Source organism: Thermobia domestica, chromosome 8, assembly GCF_964235325.1.
Source record: "Thermobia domestica chromosome 8, izTheDome1.hap1.1, whole genome shotgun sequence".
Taxonomy (NCBI): domain Eukaryota; kingdom Metazoa; phylum Arthropoda; class Insecta; order Zygentoma; family Lepismatidae; genus Thermobia; species Thermobia domestica.
The window spans coordinates 54,333,436-54,357,445 of NC_137461.1; the positions used below are offsets into that span (position 1 = coordinate 54,333,436).

General features: G+C 33.7%; 1 protein-coding gene across 1 annotated transcript in view; it reads left to right on the forward strand.

Annotated features, from left to right (window-relative positions):
- Positions 1-20,979, forward strand: part of LOC145691736 (uncharacterized) — a 59,338-nt gene extending 38,359 nt beyond the window's left edge. Inside the window, exons 5-8 of the mRNA XM_081767067.1 lie at positions 2,804-2,914; positions 12,764-12,859; positions 18,948-19,001; positions 20,842-20,979. Of these exons, the coding sequence (XP_081623193.1) occupies positions 2,804-2,914; positions 12,764-12,859; positions 18,948-18,970 (230 nt within the window). The 3' untranslated portion in view covers positions 18,971-19,001; positions 20,842-20,979. The remainder of the gene's footprint in view (positions 1-2,803; positions 2,915-12,763; positions 12,860-18,947; positions 19,002-20,841) is intronic.
- The last annotated feature ends 3,031 nt before the right edge of the window (positions 20,980-24,010 follow it).

Sequence of the window (24,010 nt, forward strand, 5' to 3'; positions counted from 1 at the left end):
CTGGAAAAATCTGAGAAATACTACTAGATGGACTGATAGTTTCTGCACATTTTCAATCTTCTAGGTGCAAAAGTAAGCCCGCAAAAAAAAAAAAAAAATACCCACCATTTCCCATTTTTCCCTATATAGAAGTATATTTTTCAAAAAATCCCTGAGACGTCCCTAATTACCCTAGGATAGTAATTTGAAAGTCATTCTCTTGAGAATGGAACTGCCTTTCAGACGGTATGACTCACGTGTCCCCATCATGTATGTGAGGCGGGAAAATGACGAAAAACGGGATTTTGGGGGTAAAAATATCCCTTTTTTCACATTTTTCCCCTCTGGTTCCCCCCTGTTTTAGTACTGACATCGGAACAAAAAATCTGGTAAATACTACTCGGAGGACTGAAGGTTTGTGCAAGATTTCAATCCTCTATGTGGAAAAATGAGCCCGCCAAAAAATATTGAACACAGGCTCAGTAAATGAGAAAATAAATTTTTGACTTATGACGTCATCACCTCCTATGTCTGGACACAGGACGGTCTGAACCCATACGTAATGTCTTCTACAAGGCCTCTGGACTTGGAAAACAAAACAAAAAAAAAAACCCGGACGAAAAAGCTCAAATAGAAGAGAAATAACGCAATGTACCATGAAAAACGAGTATGGTACAAATTGTACCATAGGGTCCCCAAGGGGTTGATAGTCATTTGGTTAAATAAGTTAGCTATAACTTTTACATACACTATAAACAATTAAATACAAAACTTAATTGTGTTTCTATTTGTTTAAATTTCTTTATTCAATTGTTGCATTTGCTGCTAGGTATAGAGTGGAACGAAGTACTCGCTTGAGGCAGTTAAGCTTTTCAAATCGCATAAATGTTAAATTAAACGAGCAATTGGAAATATAAACCGTACAAGCCAAATATGATCGTTCACTACCCTGTAGTCTCTGTCCTTCAAAGGGCAACTTCTGCCACATTTTCCCATAAATTGTTTGCTTTATATTTGTTGCAATATTCTTTAAGTTTACAGTTATGGAAAACAAAATGCTGCTTGTAGGCATCAATAAGCATAATTGCTTTCCTTGTTCACGTTTAGTGCCACCTCACAATGATTTTCATTTGTTTTCTTTGAATCAATATTGTTTAGATTAAAAAACATTCTAACTAAAGCTAAGGAAAACAAATATATTTTATGACACGTGTGCGTATTGACTGTTTGGCACAGAAAGAAGGTGAACATTTGAAATGGGACAATTTAAGCAAGTAAAATAAACAATTGGATTACTGTTTATGTAGGAAATGGTAAGGTGAAAGAAAAATAAAGAAATTGCTACGTATAGTTAGGGATTAATTGAGATTCTCTAATCAGTGTACTACAATAACGAAGGTGATTATATGTCACTGATGACATGTCACGTCTCGTTTCTCAAAATTAAGATCTTGAGAGTGTAAGTTAGGAATGGAACAACATATTTTCCAAACGTATGCCTTAGTAAATTTAGAGATATTCGATTTTATTGTATCATAGTAATATTAATTGATTTCTATAATCGCACATACTAATATTTTATTCAGTTCTTGTATTCGTAACTTCCAAATTACAAATCAGCTTTAATCCATTCTAATCTGCTAATTCTAATCCGCTAATTCTCAGAGCTAATTCCGGTTTACCTATACGTAAAGGAACTTGTCATTTACGTTGCTGGCTATCTTCCTACCGGTAATATATGTATGCACACAGTATATATGAGTGTGTGTGTGTAAGTAAAGTGGAAGTATGCCAGAAGTTGGCTTCATCCACAGCCTCACATGGCCACATATTAGCAAAATAATCAGATGAAAATAATCAATTATTTGTAGATACCGATATATTTTTAACTGTATTGTGTTGGCTGTAGATTGTTGATTGTGAGATCAACGTACCTTTCAGCAGCGAGCCTATATGAGACAGAACTTATTGATTAACGTGGATTCCGAACCACATGAGCTTCTGCCGGGAATCGAACGCGGGTGTCCCACGCCAAGAGCTCGTACGCTAACCGTTTAGCCAATAATAAATTCCGTATTGTGTAAAGAGCAGCAAATGTAGTGAGTTGTTATATATTTTTGTAGGTGTAGATCTTAATAAATACATATTTTGTGTGTAAAGTAGATATCACTAATCACAGGGAAATTAATTTTTGTAATTGCTTGTTGATCATATTAAAATTAAGAAACTCAATTGCAACCTCAATAAATACAACCGAGTACTCGAATATATGTAGCAACACATAGAAAGTTATACAAACCAACAAGAAGCATATTTAACGTGAAGGATGTGTTAGCATACCTACAAATATTTTTACGACCAAATAGAAAATATGTATACACACTAGGATTTACGGCACGTTAATAATAATAATAATAATAATAATAATAATAATAATAATAATAATAATAATAATAATAATAATAATACCGTAATAATATACTAACAAATTTACTTTTACATGGATCTAAAACTAAACAAACACGATGAACACTTATAAGAATATGTATTAATAGACAATATATAATACAAATATCCTTAATTGTCACTTATGCCTTTTTCAACCAACCATCTTAGAAATGAAATTAAACCATCACTATATATTTCTTCTGTATCCTCTTCTTTGTGTGTGGCGTATTTGAGCTTATATGTTTCGTCAAATCAATTCGATGGAGTGAATAAACTTGAAACATGTTTTAATAGTATTTTTTTCTAATGAATTTTAAATAAAAATAAAAAAAAAAATTGCTGTTTCGTATTAATGCTGTCTAATAACTCCTTCAAGGACCGCCTGATAAATCACCTGATATGCCAGACAACAACGGATCAACTTCTAGTCCTTCGAATAAAACTGATAGCAACGAAAGTTCTGAGGAAAATGGGAATTCCGAAGAAGGTAAGAATACGAGCACGCAGCTCATCACTTTTGAAAAAAGTGTACAACAGTTAAATGATTTTACTGGTTACATTAGCTGCAAAAGTTATGATTAAATCTTAAACTATGGATTCGATGATCAGATGACTATTAGTCTCTATACCATCGGTCTTTGTATAACTGACCTTTGTTAAAACATTATGGGCTTCACAATAATGGGAATCATAACGCGTTCTTGCATTTGTTTTGAGTAACATTATTGAGCAATTGACCCCTGGTGTTTTCGGCAATCATGTATAACCACTAGTGCCATTCTGTTGCCGAAAATCTTAGCTACTTGACATTGTTCAGAAGCACATAAGTATTGATTTCATAACATCAATTTGTAGTTGTGGCCAGCAGAACGTTCTTTAATAAATCAACCGTTGTATATATACCTAAAATCAAAATATTACAACAAAACCATTCATCAGAAGCTGGGGAGTAACGCATAGTTTCAAAGCTACGTCTGTCCAAAATCATGGGAAAGCTAAATTTCGACACTAAACATTTCGAATTCGAGAAATTGCGGAGTAGCTATTCATGAAAGAAAAACATACATTTGGAATCAGAAAGTTCATATTTCATCAACGAACAATGGGTGAATAAGGGATTAAGTACAGGGTATAAATCCTAGACGTGCTCTCAATAGGATTTTCAGATGTACTCTTATTTAAAGATGAGCCCAAAGTAGACAAGTTGTAAGCCTTGAGAATAGTGAATAGCGCATAGGAACAATTAGCTCCACAGTTGCTTGTGTTTGGAATAATAATTGCTGCGATATATTTTTTACGGTATATTTCACGATTTTTATGTATAATTGAAGACTTTGAGCCAAAAAATGTGTCAAGTTCAAAAAGTGTAAAGGAGAGAGCTTCACAAGGGTTTCTCGTAATCCGATTTTCTTCAAATTTTGCACATATATACTAAATTGAAAATAAATCGACACGTTTCTTGTTTCTTTTGGAAAATAGGTTAAGAGGGGTAAAGGGCTCCTTTTTGAGAAACCGTCCGAATGATTAAAATGGACACACTGAAGAGACGAAACTCTCCCGATGGAAAGATGACTTCAGATTACGAAATACGTGTTTTGACGTTCTTGTGAGAAAAGGTTTGCAAGGTTGCAAGGGGTAATGCTCCCCTTCGAAATGACAAAGAACACAATCCTTACGGAAATTGTATTTCGGTGGAATTGATCAAACCCGTGACATGTTGTAAATATTGTATTTCTGAGAAAATGTTTTAATGGGCACAACCACCAATCACTGATCGTTTGGTCACTACAAGGCCACTTTTTGGAAGCAGCCGAAGATAGTGATATTCTGGATTTCGGTGAAAATGACTGTAACTGTGATATGTTTTAGATGTTGCAATCTTGAGAAAAAGTCTCAATAGGTACAAACACCAATCACTGACCGTTTAGCCACTACGATGCCACTTTTTGGAAAGCAACCTAAAATAGTGATATTCTGGATTTCGGTGAAAATGACTGAAACCGTGATATGTTGTAGATATTGGCATCCTTAGAAAAAGTATTAGTGGACACAAACACAAATCACTAATCGTTTGGTCATTACACGACTACTTTATTAAAAACAGCCCAGTATGACCATGTACTAGATTTTGGTAAGATTGTGTAAAACTAACATATGTTGAAGATCTTATCATGAGAAAAAGTCTTAATGAACACAACCATCGAACTATGACCGTTTGGCCAATACATTTCCAGAAATTTTTAAAACAGCTGTTTACAACGATACTTTTGACTTCGTTGTAAATTAACGAAACTGTGAAATGTTGTAGATGTCCCTTCAAGCAATTACATCGAAATTCAGAATACCGATACCTCACTAATCGTTTGGTCATTACACGACTACTTTATTAAAAACAGCCCAGTATGACCATGTACTAGATTTTGGTAAGATTGTGTAAAACTAACATATGTTGAAGATCTTATCATGAGAAAAAGTCTTAATGAACACAACCATCGAACTATGACCGTTTGGCCAATACATTTCCAGAAATTTTTAAAACAGCTGTTTACAACGATGCTTTTGACTTCGTTGTAAATTAACGAAACTGTGAAATGTTGTAGATGTCCTTTCAAGCAATTACATCGAAATCCAGAATACCGACACCTCCTGCTCGTTTTAAAGAAGTGGTCCTATAGTGGCCAATCGGTCAGTGATGGGCGGTTGTGCCTCTTCAGATTTTTTCTCAGGATCACAATATCTACGACTTATAACGGTTTCAGCCATTTAAACCGAAATCTAGAATTTCGTTATCTTCAGCTATTTTCAAAAAAAGTAACCCTGTAGTGGTCAAACGGTCAGTGATTAGTGGCTGTGCATATTGAGGCTTTTTCTCAGGAACATCATATCTAAAACATATGACGGTTTGAAGGAATTCCACGAAAATTCAATTTCCGAAAGTATTGTGCGAGTTCCTTTGACATTTCGAGGGGGCATTGCCACTACAACACTTTTCTCCCAGAAATGACAAAACACATATTTGGTACTTTGAAGACATCTTTGCATCGACAGAGTGTCACTTTAATTTAAGGGAACCCTTTTTTTGAAAGTGGTTTCTTTGCTCCCTTAACCCATTTTCCGAAAGAAACAAAATCATAATTGTCGATTTCCTTTCGGTAGAGTATATATGTGCCAAGTTTAAAGAAAATCGGATGAAGGAAAACTCTTGTGAAGCTATCTCTTTTACACTTTCACTTTCTGGACCTGACGGGTTTATGCCCCAATATCCTCAATTGTGAAATAAGGCTTCGTAATACACGTTATTTCTGAAGTCGATGGAGTGTAGTGCCACCGATTTCTCACCGAAGGATTCCATGTTCATAGCTGTCAAGGATTGTCTCTGTCAACTTCATAACCATCTTAAAATCAGATCACATCTGAAAATTCTGTTGAAGGCTCGTCTGGAATTATACAGTGCAGAGAATTCTTTGCAGTTTTAATACAGACCGCTACTCCAATACAGACCGCTTATATATATACAGGGTGAGTCAAAATAAGTGTTACAAGCCAATATCTCGCGAACTATACATCATATAAGAAAAATATTAGAAGACAATGTACAATACAGAGGGGCCTAAGAAATTAGTCAAACATTAGGTTTCCCCCGCCCCCCATTATGGGGGAGGGGGTGAACGTGAAATTTTCAAATGGGAGCATAGGTCGAGTGATACCTCGTTCGAAAGAGCTTGAAAAAGTTGAACAATTTTTGTAGGAAACAATTTTTGGTATGGGACACCGTTTTCAAGATGGGCCCCCAAAATGGTCCTGTATCCGATAAAATTTCCAGCACTTATAAATAAGTGTTACAAGCCAATATCTCGCGAACTATACATCATATAAGAAAAATATTAAGAGACAATGTACAATACAGAGGGGCCTAAGAAATGAGTCAAACATTAGGTTTCCCCCGCCCCCCATTTTTTGGGGAGGGGGTGAACGTGAAATTTTCAAAAGGGAACAGAAAATGGTAAATTGTGTTTGTCACGTAGTTTAAGAACCGGGATACAATCTAGATACTACGTAGAAATAAATGTTGCAAAATCAGTGGTGTCTCAACTCCAGGAAAAATAGACTTTTTAACGTATTATAAATTGGTGTCGGAAACCCGAAAATAAACATTAGAAACGTAGCAATAGCTAGTACTCTACCTCCTTAATAATGGCTGGTATACACAAGTGTCAATAGAGCCGATCACACAGGGGACGGGGAATGTGATTTTCATTGTTCTACTGAGAACATTTGACTGTACCTGTGTGTTGTTTGTTCATGCAGTGTGAATAGTGTGGTATTATTTTTTTTCTTTTTGAGTAGTAGTGATCAACGTAAAATCATCATTGATGTTACATTGCCTAGCTGTTAGTGAAAGTGTTAGTGACTTAAAGGGAAGTGGCAGTGTGGATATTGTAGGTAGGGGCTGTAGTTGTGTGTTGAACGGTTCAAAAGCGCAGAAAGAACGGGATATCAACTTTGGTGATAAGTTTTCCGTACAAGGAAACGAACACTATCGCATTAATATTATTAGTTTGGGTAGCATTTGAATAGAGCAATGGCGGTGTTCGATCATTGTGTAGATATGTTGCTTGTGTTGGGTGAATGTAGAAGAAACTGTCGTAACGCGGCACGAATGTATGCAATGAGCTATCCCCAACGCCAAAAAACATCTCACATGACATTTCTGCGATTGGAGAGACGTTTGCGGCAACATGGTAGTCTTGTAGGGGGCGAGGTAGGGGTCGTTACCGCTCTGCAACCAATGAAGAACGTGCAACAGGAATATTGGCAGCAGTGCATGTAGACCCACATGTTACCACGAGATACCTCGCTCAGGCCAGTGGAGTTAGCCAAAGATCTGTAGTGCGTATTTTGCACGAGTACATGTTTCATCCGTATCATATCATCTTACATCAGGAACTACCTGGCAATGATTTTCATGCCAGATTGCAATTTTGTCTATGGTTGGAAGGTATGGAAAACAGACAGCGCAACTTCATATCCACCATCTTGTTTAGCGATGAAGCTACATTTACAAACACAGGACACGTAAACCGACATAATATGCATTATTGGGCCAGGGAAAATTCACTATGGCAGAGACAAGTTGCTCATCAGCATCGGTGGTCTCTTAATTTATGGTGTGGCATCTTTGGTAACCATATCATTGGGCCATATTTTTTTTGATGGACGTCTTACTGGTGATACCTATGCCGCATTTATCAGTGATGTACTATACCCGGAGTTGTTACAGAATATTCCTTTCGCAGAACGTATAAGAATATGATATCAACATGATGGTGCTCCAGCACACAACGCACGCCAGATCAGAGCCTTAGTGGACCACCGTATGGCGAATAAATGGATTGGGCGTCGAGGTCCTATTCACTGGCCTCCACGATCTCCTGACCTAACCCCACTTGATTTTTTCCTCTGCGGTTATGTTAAGGATCGGGTAATGTCCAACGTACCAACAACTACTGATGATATGAAGGCGCGTATCCAAGGTGTGTGTGCATCTATCTTTCCAATGATGCTACATGATGTACGAACATCCATATGCCGCCGCTTACGGAGGTGTGTGGAACAGGATGCAGGACATATCGAGCATCATTTGTAACATGGTAAGTGTTGAAATTATTTGCTTTACAGTGATTGAAATTACAATTTTTAACATTGCACATACCCGTAGAATTATTAAACGTTATTCTACTACTTTACAGGATATTAGGTTGTGGTAATGCTGTTGTGACAGGCTTGCCTGAAATCAAAACAACTTTTGTAGTAAGCTGTTTGGTATTTCACGATCTATCAAAGAGGTATCACTCGCCCTATGTTGCGATTTGGAAATTCCATGTACACCTTTCCATACAAAAGCGAGGCGAGGGAACTTCTTTAACACAAATTTCAGGCTTTCTGTATTGTACATTGACTCGTAACACTTTTCTTATTTGATGCGTAGTTCGCTTGATATTGGCGTGTAATACTCAATTTGAACACTGCACTTTCTATCTGAATGTGGAGCCATTTTTGGCGGCCATTTTGAAACAGGCTTGCCCAAAATGAAAACAAATTTTGTACGAAGCTGTTTGGCTTTCCACGATCTATCAAACAAGGTATCACTGAACCTACAGGTATATTACCATTTGAAATTTTGAAAGTGGTCCCGGGGCCCCATAGGGCCCTGCGGACACCACGACAACATCATTCCACATTGCTTATTATGTTTTCGTTTTTCATTTTTTGTTTAATCGTTTCCTACTAATACGTTTCCGATTTATAAGTACTGGAAATTTTATCTGATACAGAACCAATTTTGGGGGTCTACCTTGAAGCGGTGCCCCATATCAAAAATTGTTTCCTACAAAAATTGTTCACTTTTTCAAGCTCTTTCGAACGAGGTATCACTAGACCTATGTTCCCATTTCAAAATTTCACGTTCATCCCCTCCCTCCAAAATGGGGGGGGGAAACCTAATGTTTGACTCATTTCTTAGGCCCCTCTGTATTTTACATTGTCTCTTAATATTTTTCTTATATGATGTATAGTTCGCGAGATATTGGCTTGTAACACTTATTTATAAGTACTGGAAATTTTATCGGATACAGGACCATTTTTGAGGCCCATCTTGAAAACGGTGCCCCATATCAAAAATTGTTTCCTTCAAAAATTATTAAATTTTTCAAACTCTTTCGAACGAGGTATCACTCTACCCATGTTCCCATTTGAAAATTTCATGATCACCCCTTCCCTCCAAAATGGGGGGCGGGGGAAATCTAGTGTTTGACTCATTTCTTAGGCCCCTCTGTATTGTACATTGTCTCTTAATATTTTTCCTATATGATGTATAGTTCGCGAGATATTGTCTTGTAACACTTATTTTGATTCACCCTGTATATATATATATATATATATATATATATATATATATATATATATATATATATATATATTATCAGTCTGGATCATAATAGTAAATTATTGCTGAGTCTGCGAAGAAGCGACTAACAAAGATGCGGAAGTAATTATTTATTTTTAGTAATCTGTCAATGAGTTGTAGAAGTTTAGAGATGAAAATCATCAAGGGCTTCTGAGCTATGACAGTGGATATTTGAAGAAGATAATAATAATTATATTGTTAATGGCAATTTATTTGATTCGTTAGCTGACATGTAAATAGTTAAGATTTGAATAATTATTAAGGTTACGCTGATGAGAACAATGACAAATCTCTTAAATCGGATGTGAGGTGTTTTCGAAACGACAGAACATGTAGGAATATTATCATTCATGCACGTTATTTAAAGGACCAAGATGTAAACATTGTTTAAGTTTCGAAGTATTTCTTTTATGAGTGAAACATTAGATGAAAGAATCTGCACTAAAATCCACATTCACAAATGAAAAACACTTATAGTAAAGAATAAATGTTACTCACACAAATACAGATTTTAGTAATATCCTCGTAACACTGCTGAATTGGGCCATAGCACCTCGATCTTCTCACCAAATAATACGTTGTATTTGGGTAAGACATGGTACAGTACTTGAATACTTTCATCCCGTCATGAGCTACAAATAATTACTGTAGATTTTTTAGGATTCTCTGATTCGATAAAGAAAGCAGAGGATAAACTTAATATATAACAGAGACACTGGCCACTGTTTGAAAACTGTTTGATGAGTCTGTGCAGCGATGTAATTAATGACTGTTGCAATGTCAGAGATACATAACCATGGATAAATATGGCAATCATTTCATGGCAGATGAACCTTAAGACAATATATTGCCTGAAAGGACAATCAAGCATTATCATAGTTTGTGCCATGATATTTGTGAGAGTATTGGAATATCAAGTATGAAAGTGTGCTTTGCTAAACAGCCGTATTGACCATTCATATTTATAACAGCTGTTAACAGAAGACTTATAGAATACTAGCAGTATACCAAGCACTACTCCCACTGAGCTCTTAGTAGCCCTGTCTAAGGATACAATGTCTCTTGCCCTCAAACCATTGTCCAAGTATCCATAGAATCGACACTTCAAAATTCTGGATTAAGAACGTTAGTTTATACCTCTCAATATTAGAGAGGAGTGTACCTGACTAAATTTTGAGAACTTATAATATTAAAAATTTGGTAAGGCAATAGAGAAATATGATATGTATCTCTGAAAGTCTAGTTGCTCTATCGTGTTTCCTTCTATGCGTACAAATGCCAAACATCACATTTGGAAAGTTTAGGACTTGTTTTAATCCTTCTGATGATGCTCAAACACGCTCTTGTTCTATGAATCGAAACATGAGTTTAACTTTCTTCCTAGTACATGGGCTTTGATAAACTCTTCTCAGTTTCCGGGATCGTTACATTGGTCAACTCGCTAGATTTTGTAATTCACCAAAAACAGAAAGAATAAGGGAAGATCGGGGTTGTTTTTTAGCACGTAGTGAAAGTACTATTCCTCGAAAGTCACAACCTTTTATACGAGCAGAAAGACTGGTATTTGTAATAAAAACGAACAAAGTGATATTGATGTTTTCTCAGTGGTTGCCCAGAAATATTTTTTTAAATTACTAAGTTAAAAATATCATTATACCCCACATACTGGAGCAAGATGGTATTAACACTGGAGCAAGTTGATACAATACATTTAAATAATATATAATTTTGTTACCTAAAAGTACAATAAACCTGCATTGAGCATTTAAAATCTATATTAGTGATAAACACAAACGTTACACTGAGAAATGCAGATGAGGAAAAACGAGGTCAATTCTGCATTTGTAATTTGAAAATAGAAAACTGAAAAGGATTAGTTTACTTATAGACTATTCATAGTATTGTTTTAATCTTATAGCTTTAAATCAAAACTGTTATTAATGTTCTTCGCTTGCTAACAATAATTTTAAGGAAGACAAATTAACTAATTCTGAAATAATGTAGAGTGTAAATGACGACAATAAAACTAAAATTAAAAAAAAAAATACAAATGGAAGGGGAAACTTGAGGTGTACCGAATTTCTATCACTAATCATTCACCACATACATATATCACTCATCACTATAGATTAAAGGACAAACATACTTATAATATTCAGAGTTCTCGTGAAACTACTGTTCTCAGTCACAACACAAATCCGATTAGTGGACAGCGGATCGATACATTTTTAAAAATATATTGGGCAGTAATATTCACGTTTGGTTGCTGATGACTTCTCGTTACTTTTCCCCAGAATGGGTTTCCCCTTTTCATCCTTTGACGCAAGTTTTGTATCTATCATTTTTACTAGCTATTAAATGAATCGCGTATAGGGTTACATGTCCTCAAGGATGAAATCATAGTTTTCCGAATTTTAGATACACTTTTCTGAATAATTTACAAGGTGTAACTTCCCTGTATCCTACACATAAAGAATAATGGGGCAAGATGACACTGTGCCATTTCCCCCCACGTCTTCCTGTATTAACTTGCCCCGAAGTAGACTTGCAAATATTTTTCGTTATTTTCCAACACTGGGTATAGCTATGATGCCTACATGTCTTTGTTCACAACATTCGCCGGCTCTCGTGGTAATGCTTAAAATGTTCCCACACATACACTATATTTAAGAAATATTTTAGTACTCATCATTGGAATTTATAATCATACTATTATTTTCCTTTACATTAGTTAAACACGTCTATTTTTAAAGCAAATTCGCCCACATTCATGCAGTGTTTGTGCATTGATATCTTCTTCTTTCTCAGTTTCTACGATTGTTTACTTGTTACAAATGCATCCACTAGAGGGAAAATACCATGTTGCCCCATGTACCATCTTACCCTTTTCGTATATATTTAGTAGTTAAAATTCGAAGTACCAATTTTTGTATATTCACTTTTGTTGGGCATTTGTCTATGTCTCAATGGAAATACGTGATTTAAATATCCAAGCACCAATTGGATTCCTTTCAACTAGCAGTAGTGTATAAATGTGGAATTATCTGTATGATACTATGTAGAGAATATAAGTAGTTTCTACCAGTATTCGGAAGTTTTTATTTAGTACGTAACTTATATTGGATTAAATAGGTTCAATTGGTAACTCTTTTTTAAAAGATTATATTACATACGGCTGCAAATTTCGCTGTATGTAAGCGTCAAAAGTTTTCAGTTTTGTAAAATTAAAAGTATCGCATATCTAGTTAAAATATACAATTATAATTGACAATTCTTTCGACAACTTTTACTATTGAATTTATTTTATAAATAACTAAAACTAACGTTCTTACGAAGATTAACGTTTAAATGTATATTGTTTGTTTATAGGCGAAGAAAGGCGTTATCGATCACCTCAGAAAAAAGCAAAACGTTCGTTTAAGCGTAAAACACGTTCCATTACGTTTGTAGGCAGTTCCGATATTGGTAAGTATAAACATACATTTTTATATAATAACTTGTTTATATATTTGATAATTTAGTAAGTAGGTAGGAATAATTAGTCGTATGAGTGCCAGTATGACATTTTATATTTATTTCAGTTTTAGGTCATATAACGGAATGTAAACTGTGTAAACGTAAGGTATTAATTTATGCAGAAAAGTTATTTTATGGAATATACTAGCTCAAAGCAATTTCTTTATTAATATCAAATGGACAAAGATTCAAATTAGTCCTTAAAGAAAATTATGTCTCTAAATCGTACCAAGATGTGTTTGAAGTTCAACGTTGATATTTGTACCAAATATCATTAGAATTGCTTTAGCCCATTTAATCCCAAATTATTTTTGTTTCAGAATTTCTTAATTCCTTCTACACGTATTGATTCTGACCTCATTTAATATATTTTTGAACATTTTAGTAATAGCAGATGGATTGATAGCAGGTAAAAGACGAAATAAATCCTCGAAAAGACATATTGTAAAAGACAAAATAATTCCACAACAAACAATCCAAAGACAAAAATTAATAAAGCTAAATTGTTCGCATTTGGGAACAGTGGGATTAGAAGGGTTAATATAAATGCTTACAAATTGAAAGAATTAACATATAAGATTCAATATATTTTTTCATAACTGATAAATATCATAAAATATTGATGATAGTAACATGACTGTAGTCTGATCAAATGAATTTATCGTATGTGCTGATAAATCAGAGCACTTAATTCTCTATAACTAACCGTTCATGAAGCAAAAACACACCCATGATGAATATGCCAAAAACTAGAAGTTTAGACGAAATCAAAATAAGCGTTTATGTATTCCATTCTGTGTTAAATTTACAAGTGGTGTACACATAAAATAAGAAGAGTTCCTCTAGACACAGGAAAGCATGTTTCAGACATCTTTGTAAAGCCCTCCTCAAGTTTTGCAGTAAGGGCTTAATAAAGAAGTGTTCGCAATTTATTTCCTCACATCTTTCTACAAATTCTTCACCAACCGAAAACTGAAGTTTTATGGGAATGGCATAAAATTTTCAACTTCTTGACATATATTACATTTGACAAATAATTCTTAGCTCTTTGGCAATGTCCAATACTGGCCAACTTTATGATAACACTCTGAACTTATTTCGATGTTTCATGAATGCATCCGGTCATTTTAACAATCAACCGAAAAATACCTAGGTAGTTGAGTCTATAATGAAGGTATATTTTACATGATATACCGCTACATGTAATTTTGAAATAAATAACTTTATTTGCTAAGAATATAATTTGACTATGATTTTGCAGGATATTTTAAGACTAGAACTATGTGTATAATAGGGAAATGTATATTTGTGGTAAATTGTATAGGAAAAGAATGATAAATACGAAAATTATAATGAGTAAAATAAAATGTTGCTAAATGGAGAAGAAAGTTAGATTTTCGTTTTATTGTTCTTATTTACAGCTCTTTTTACATGAAATATTCCACATACATGTCTTTGCCGATTATACACAAACTATCATTATAAGAATACCTGGCGAATTCGTTATCAAATTATATTCCTAGAACAACATATTTATAGACATGCGACAATAATTTTGGACATGAGTGTACATATGTCTGGTTGAATTAAAAAGTTCTATTATAAAACGATTGCATTTATTTTGCATTTGTAGATGACATTGTATTATTTTTAAGAAGATTTAATTTTACAAATGAAAGAAATTGTATGTAATATTCTGCAAGACGTTCATTCATGGTACTTCGTTATTGGTTATACTATACATCAGGGATAGAAGTAATTTTGTTCTTTTCATAACAAAAAGAAACTTAGATAAACTTAGTTTAAATATGGGAATAAAGAAACGAACATAAATCTACAATAAGATATATATATATAAGTAACTTAATTTTTCCCCTCAAAGAATTAAATAGTAAAATTAGTCAAGTAACTAATATCATTAACCGTTTTGGTTACAAACGTTGATGTAGTAACCCTGTTTTATTAGAGACAGTATATAAGCAATGCATAGAAGCGAAAACACTGTACGGCAGCATCTTAATGTCTCCCTTAACGGAAAACATCATTAAATAGTTTAAGCAAAATTCAATACGAGTTCAAAAGTTAGTTTGTCACAGCTTCAGTGGCTTCTTGTGATATAACTTTTCGGTAGGTCACAGTTGTTAGAAAATTATATTCTAGAATTCTTGCAATATTTTAAATATGAAAAACTATAAAAAATGAATGAAAGTAACCATATATTTCAAGTATAATAAGAAGTACCCATTTATAAACAAATGCTCCATTTTATTCGAATGAAATCACTTCTGATGTTCTGCTGGGAAATCAACTTCTCAGTAACTCATCTGAAGTTTAAATCTTTAATTATTTTCCCTCCGTTGATACTATAGCTAATACACTGAGACTATTTTGAGCTACGTTACTCCTCTAAATGCTTTTATATTCTTTAATGTGACAAAAACAACTTCCAGTTTCTGAAGTGAATGTCGGATTAGTTACTATGATTTTCACGAATTTTGTTGTACGCCATTCTGCTTCCACAGACTCACCACCAGTTTCACAATATACTAAATGGAGTGCCCATTAGACTGCATTCGTCTGCTATCTCGTATATTGGAATTGCCATGTATGCTGTTTTCTGAACTGCTAGCAGTATACACAAAACATGTAATGTATAAAATTATTACGATAGTTGCAGAGGCACCTTAATCACGAATGATTTGTCCATGTACTTTTGCATTATTGTCTTAAGACACACCAAACACGTACACTAGTCACTAAACAAATGATGGTGACTCGACACTTCATGAAGTCAACCAAAGCACGGAAAACACAAAGCTACTAGAATCTTCGGATTCCTAATGAAAACAGAGCATCTTGAAACAACCCAAAATCTGATGTAATCAATCAAAAGTGAGTGAAAATTACTTATTTTCTACAAAATTATTATGAGGCTTAACAAAAATGATTATGCGAACGAATCTTGTTAGAATATTTGACGCACTTATCAGGCGCGCTCTCAGAAAAGTTTGTTGGATAAGTCCAAAGTTGGGTTGTCCAATACTTTAAGACATTGCATATACATAGGATTGATCCGATGTAATTCTACAGCCGAGAAATGATATCTAATTGTCCTGCCTTCTATATTCTAAAACAATATAGAATTAGATTTTTTTAAAGTACAGAAAGAGTTCAGATGAAATGCAACATCATATCTTTAGGCTATGTCAATCACTTTTCTACCAAACAATTATAGTTTTATTATGAAAGTGTACAAGCGAATTTCGAGCTAAGAAGTTTCGATGGGGGATCCGAACCCGGTAGATACTCCGTGTGGCTGTGACCCTCAGCATAATTTTAATTTGTTTATTACAGTTCTCATAATTATTTTTTTTCAATAAGATGTCCCAAATATATTACACAACTCAGGTCAACTGCAATTTCGCTTCATATTAGACGCGAGAAAAGTAAAACAATGATATTTTCGTTTCATAATCTATTAGCCACTTATCGTTTTAAATTTACTTTGAACTTTCTACACAGTTTAGTTTTCACCCCCATATGATAGTTAACTTCGATCGCTTATGTTCTAACATCTCTCAAACTTTCACAATCTGCCAGTGCACTAAAAGATATGCAGTAGTTTGCAATCACTCAACAGAATCCTCTACAACTAGGATAATAATAAGATTTTGCTTACAAGAAATCTTCAGAATAATGCTTTCGTATCAAACAGGCCTTAGATTCATTAGTATGGGAAAAGTATTTTAGGAAAACACAACACTACAAAGCTACTAAGGTTGGTGAACAAGAGTATACGGATAATACACACCTAATTGCTTTACAGTTCAGCATATATTTACTTTAATTGAAAGATGTAATGGAGGTATAATTATGGATATATTAGCTATAATTTAGAAAGTGATCGAGAGTATATCTACCAAAAATTCTAACAGTACATAGCTGGCGGAAATTATGGATAAGAAATAATAAGTACTAGTAAATACATTTATAAATAAATCAGTATTCCAATATACAGCACGTTTTCACTTTTGCCACTTTGAAACACACTGAGACAATAATGTTTCTGCGCATAAAGTACTATCTCCGAAGTAAGGTCCCCCTTCCTGCAAAGAAAAGAAAACCTTTCCGCGTTTTTTGGAAGTGTTACAGCTGAACATATTTTACATCAAATACCAATATTCGTATATTTCTATTTTGCATGTGTTGAAGATGACTGTTGAAAAAAAAAAAATCCAAAATTTCCTTCATGTTTCCACAATACAGAAGGCAAGATTTTACCATTGTATCAATGTTACCAAGTACAGTGTTTTGATACGCTACTCGCTTTTCTTACAAACAGTTAGGTAATTTAGACAGGAAAACCGTAGCCTAAAGGAAAATTAGAGATTATACGTATTTTAAAAAATCTTCAAAGTAAATTAAAATTTAGGTATTTTCTGCGTTTACTTTAGAATCTCTGGGAAAAGGTTCTACACCTCCCATTTACGTTGGTACGACCTCGGAAAACCATAACTTTGTTCCATTAGTGTATTTTCATTACAAGAAATTTAGATAAAATGAAATGTTGATAGGTTATTCAAAGAATGAATTATATCTACTACTATATTCTTCTATTTTAAATTGCAGTTCATTCTTTAATTGTGTTTAAAGTTCCACATTACTGGAAATAAGTCGACAACTGATGTGAATGTTGCTCGTTTAAATTTTGATTTGAATGTCAAGAGATCGCAGTTCTTCCCCTCAGCTGCCCGCGTTTCCCTACTGTACTATACACAGAGCAGCTTATCACGCTCGCTTCTCTGATATGAACGTGGTGTGATGGTGGAATGCATATACGCAAGGGGTAAAGTAAGCGAAGAGTAGAAACAAAACGAAAATATAATAATATTCTAAATAATATTAAATATCTAAAGGAACAACACACACCGCAAGAAATTTGGTGGTTGATGTGCTCTTGCGAACTGCACAAGGTCATGCCACTGCACAGCCTCGTTATTTTCATCAAAATGCTTTACTTGAGGAAGCAGATTTTTTTAACCTTTTAACTTAATAATTCAAACTATGACATTATTACATTACCATGTTTCACATTTAGCACCTCTATATTAATGAAGACCTTGAATAAATGAGATTCTATTGTTAAAGATAACATTAACAAAATGTTTAAGTTAACATACCTTTACATATTTCATCATTACTAGTTACTTTTATAGCTCAGAAAGACCACCAGATATTCTAATCCGTTTCCACTGAGTGAGCTGAGCAATACATTTATACGGAACGATGAAATATTACAGATATTTATGTATTCGATTGAATTAGGGTTATTGTACATGTATAAGATGCCTTCAGTCAACCAAATCATTTGCTACTTCTCACAGTGTATTCATTGTTTCAATTACTATTACGTTACGTTTAGAATGTTTATCATTCGGAGTACGAGATCTTTTTCATATGCACATCAGGTTATATTATGTCATGTCTTATGTGCTTTCGTATGTATTTTAAGTACGTGAATAGAGTATCAAATACAATTTTCTATCAATGATTGAAAAGGTGTCTGTAATTGAGTGAATAGATAAAAATCAAGCTATATGTTATTCTCAAATTGCGAAATGGTAAATACTGAAGCACCGGCAAAAATAAAAAAATGACTAATCCTAGAGTGTGAATATGTTTTAATTACTCATCCTTTGGATGATTTTCATGACCAAAACCGGGCACTGGAGCACGTAGGTACAGAAAATGAAGCAAGATGGGAGAAGCAATAAACGAACAAACACTGGTTAATATTTACATTGCTCTTTTATATTCAAATTAGAAGATGGAATAAACTGCGTTAATCTTTGAAATGAAATAATTAGGACAAAGGAGAATGTAAGTTGCTCTTTAGTTCTGAATGCGATGTGTATAGTGAATGCATTATTATTTTGGACATTTACCACATTTGAAACTATAATTCAATGACAATATAATGGATATATGTAGTATCACACTTTATCAGTATCTTAAAATGTCACATTTACCTTTTCAGCTCGAGAACGTAAATCAAACTAAAACCCAATCAATGGATTACAAGGACGTTTCCGTAAGTACTTGAACTGAGTAATCAGGAACGTTAGAAGAAAGCGTCCTCTTTTTGTCAATCTAATTTCCCAAGTATCTAATGACCAATCCGTACCATATTGTGGATCTTACAATCACTTTAAACCACTCTGCTTTTCAGAGCTTATGCCAATGAACCTCTCAATTTGAAGTTTTGAGCAGTTCATACTAGGATTTAACAACAATCCTCCAATCCAAAAGACTTTCAATAGAAGCCTGTTTAGATAAATGAAAGTACAGAAAGATATAGACTTAACAGTGTCTCAATTTTTCTACAGTGTTTCTTTATGTAGAACGTCACGAATTACTAAAATACTCCTGTAAGCAATCTTTATAATAATTTGTTTTTAAGATACGGCTCATTTCTAGATATGAATACTGAAAATGTTATATTTCAGCAAGAAGAAAAAATAATGAAGTACTATTGAAGTACCAGAAATATTTATTTCTATTGGCTAAACTAATCATCAGTGTAGGTTGTAAGAAAATAATAATTTTTAATTTTGTACCATTAGTTGTATTTATCTCTTATTTTTTAATGTAAGGTTTCGTATGAACATTTAAATAACGGGTAACATGGAACTATTAAATTTATTAGATTATTGTGTTATGCTGACAATGTTGTTGCTCGTGTTACCTTATTACGGTATAATGACCGCACTAGTGACGTATGTCTGTAGGCATTATTCTTCCTCTGCCAATTACAAGTGACGTACCTACGTATAGTAAGAGTTCCATCAAAAATCAACTTTTAATTTTGTTAGTGTTGCAAGGCGAGTATGTCTTTCAGCATCTTGCATTAGAGATTGAAATTATGGTCTTTTAAGAGATAGTAGCACTTTATCAGTGGCCTAATATTTTCTTCAGTACTCTGGGAGTCAAACCATTAACTTCTGATTTGTTTGCACGTTAAATGCAAAAATGTCGAATTTCAATATAATTGTGCTTCAACATGAAAATATTTGTATTTATTATACAAACACTGAGTCAAGGTAATTACTATTCACAATGCTTATTATAATGTTCAAAATATATTTTATGTCAGTTAAATCAATTAGAGCCTGAAGCATACTATTCGTGTTTTGAGATAATCTCATTAAAAATAGACGGAAGTCTATTCAAAACTTAGTTTCTCAGTTGTCACAAAATCTATTTTATCATGACGTATTTGCTGCTTTCGTACTTCATGTAGCCATCAGACATCCTATTTTCTTTTACTAAAGCACGTCCATCAGGGGTACAGGGGTACGTGTGCTTAAAAAGTTCAGATAGTAAAGTAGAATGAGGTTACTTTTGAATGATATTTCAAATGACGGTGCATTTAATCATATTTGTATTCTACTTATAAAGGGGAAGGTCATTGTATGTGCACATATTTTGTACAATTTCTTTGCTAAAATACCTTGTGGCATGGAACTATTTGTAACAACTGAGAGACATGCGTAAAATGATTACAACAATGTTATTCCTGCGATCAAATATGCACATAACTTTACGTTATGACAAGATATCAAAATAGTAATAGTAACATAAAAAATGAGAACTTCGATATTAAAGTTAAAACTTGCCAAACGTTTCTTAGTAAAGTATACATATTCTCTAAAGCAGGGTGTATAAATAAGCAACAAAATTTTACTCGTCCAAGAAGAAAAAGCTACTAGACCACATCTCAAAATAGAAATATTTACTTACCTAGGATATAATATTAAATACTCACCCGCACCAATAAACCACTCGCCTGGGAGAGGTTATTTGCATCCATGCTCTAAACTAAAAGTAAAAACTTACATTCACTATTAACTTAAATTTCATTTTTATTTCAGATCACTCCTTCTAAATGTGGAGCACATCGACTTACCAAGAAGCAATTTTGTATTCATTCCTTTGTTCTAAATTATTGATATATTTGTGAAGCTATTTATATACACTTATTAAATAATATTGAATTCACTTTATTATACCATAAAGAAAATGTTAACTTTAAAATTCTTAGCATCTTAAAAAATTTTGACGATGTAAATACAACTTTCTTTTTTGCTAATAAAAATAGTTTTTAGAATTAATAATGTTATATAATAAACAAATAGGAAATACTTACATATTTTTATGTCATGGCATGTTGCCTCAAGTAATAAAACTGTTACAATATTGGCTTTACTTGAATTTCTTATTTAAAATATCCACCTAGATTAAGTACATATGACTGAAAAATACACTATTTTATTTTGAAACAACACATATCCTTGTAAAGACTAACAGTAAAACTTTGAAGAAGAAATAACAATTATGTAACGAGTAACCATGTTTGAACCTGTCAGACTTAATGATATCGCTTAAAGTTATAATGTAAATCGAAAATTACTGAAACATATTATGCTAATTGTGTAAAAATCACGTTTGTGTTCGATTCTGTCAAAATCTGAATATTTTAATATTGTCTTCTGTTGAAGACAGCAACGACTCACGTGTTGAAGATAGTAGCATCGAGCAGACTACAAGTACCAACACTAGACAGTTGAGGAGGACTACAATAGCGCAAACTACGAAGAAGGTGGAACACACACGAAAGTTTGGTATAAAAGAAGTTATAGCGCATAGGACGGTATAAGTCTTAGATCAATCAGTTCTCCCCTCTTTTGGCTGCACTTGACCCTGGGAACTACTAACCCCTATCCGTTTGCTGCTCTGGTCCTAAGACATTTTTCTGTCTCTCCTGGCAATACTTGATCCTAAGAGACAGTCAAGGGAATAACTTTGGGGCAGTGAATCTTGAGACTTATTCAGCTGCTCTCTTGGCTAGGCAGGGCCATGAAAAATCCTAGCAAATCACTTGGAAATGAAATGAATTAAAATCTTTGGTTTCAAGTCTCTCGGCTATGCTGGTTAGGCTAAAGGAGACGGTGGTAATGGGAAATGAATGAAATTGTGGAATGAAGAAAGTGGGAGGAAAAGGGACAACCCAGAGAAAACCCACCAGCACAGTGTTTCTCCACCACAAATCCACACAGCGGGAGCTGGGATCGACCAGGGACCCCAAACACCGTAGATGAATGCTCTACCACTGAGAAACCGCAACCCCACAAATGTTTTGGCTACTCGTGGGCCAGAAAATTCCACATACCACACTACTATAAATCAATACTGTATTAAGGGACATAATTAAATCTTTAGTTCAACATTATAGAGAGATCCTATGATATCTCTCAATATTAACGACACTATTTTTCTTAACAATAACGTCAAATAAAGTTCTGTCAGGTACATGTATTCCTTTTTTATCAAGGTTTTTTAGAAGGTAAAAAAAACTTCAGTCGAGTTTCCTGACAAATTTATGCAGAAAACAAGAACTGACAAAATACGTGGAAGGTTCACATACAAAACATGACATAATCAGTAATTATGAAGGTAAATAAACTGCGATTCAACAGTCCTCTTGTACTTTGGAAAATGGAGCGACATTTGACCTATGCACTTCCACGACATTGCCCTTGATATAGTCTTCTTCATAAAAAATGAGAAACAGTTTAATGCACTCATTTACGAACAAGTAAAGGATAAATTTGTAAATTTCATCTTCTTAGATCTTCTGAAATACAAAGCAGAGTTAGAAATTATACAAATACAGTAGGGTGAAAACTAGCCTACTGAGGCATAATTTCTCCGGTAATTAAGACCAATACTTTAAGGTATGGTTTTGGTTACAAAAGAACAAAAGACAGTCTACCTTTTTTGCGATTGAAGATTTTCTCCAGGGTATTACCTTGGACACCTATCAGCATTTCTAAGTGTATCAAAATAATATTCAGTATCCAAACGAATCCCAAGATTTTTTGACTAAAAGACACAATTTGGAGCTTTCACAGGCAATCTACTCATTTTACTGCCATCCCTCAAACACGATACCATAATCTATAAATGAACCTAAGAATCGACCAATATTTAGCTCTAGTTTACTTCTGCATTCACAACAGGCAATTTTAGTGTACAGCACTCTCAAAATTGGGAAAATCTTCAAACTATTTAAATTAACACCAACCTCGAATCTTGTTAAGTTTTCCATCGGTTACACTTCTAGAAAATGCTCCTCAACATCAATACACTACACACCAATTCCAACAGGCACAAGCAGTAAGACATGGCAAGTTAAAAAATATTCTCACATAATGAAATACTGAAAAGAACTCTTAGGAATACTGAATACTTTGTTTCATTAACTTCACTTCATTTTGCTTTCTGCTCTAGCATATGTTGTTGAGACATAAACAACGAAGAACGAAAGAAATATTTTAAATTTACCTTCCCGCGGTTGTACCCTTTAGACTATAGGGGATGAATGATTAATAAAAGTAACTGATTTGAAATAAATTTTGTGTGTGTTTCCACTGAGAATAGAACCCGAAACCACACTTATATTAGAGACAAAGCGAGCAAGATTTTTGATTCGGTTTAAGTATATGGTATAACTTCATATCTACGAAGATTTGAAACTATGATTATCTCTCGTAAAATATAGTACGAATTCGGATTTAGCCTTTTCTACAATTTTCAGTGCTTGATGTTTAAATTAACCGATTATGTGAAGATATATATTTTTGTGATGAACAGGTTTTATTACACAGCAAATTTTGTTTCCTTCTGTTGAAGATTAAAACAGCTAGTGTTAGTTTAGAATGAAACTGATGATGTGCCAAATAAACAGTTTGCTTAAATTATTCTGCAAAACACTGATGTTTCAAATCATGGTAAGTGGGATGCATTTGTAAAAAGATATATTTAAATATGACTCAAATACATAAGAAATAAAAATTGGAAGTGGCTAAAGAATAAATTTTCCATTCACAAAAAGTCTTCTTTCAATTGAATGTTAGGTCATGAAAATAAATTACTCCTCACATATTTACTAAACGCAAACTTAACTTTGATTACTCATAACAAGAGAATAAAGGGAATACATAATTATATTTCATGTGCTGCTTCTACCATATCAGCGAG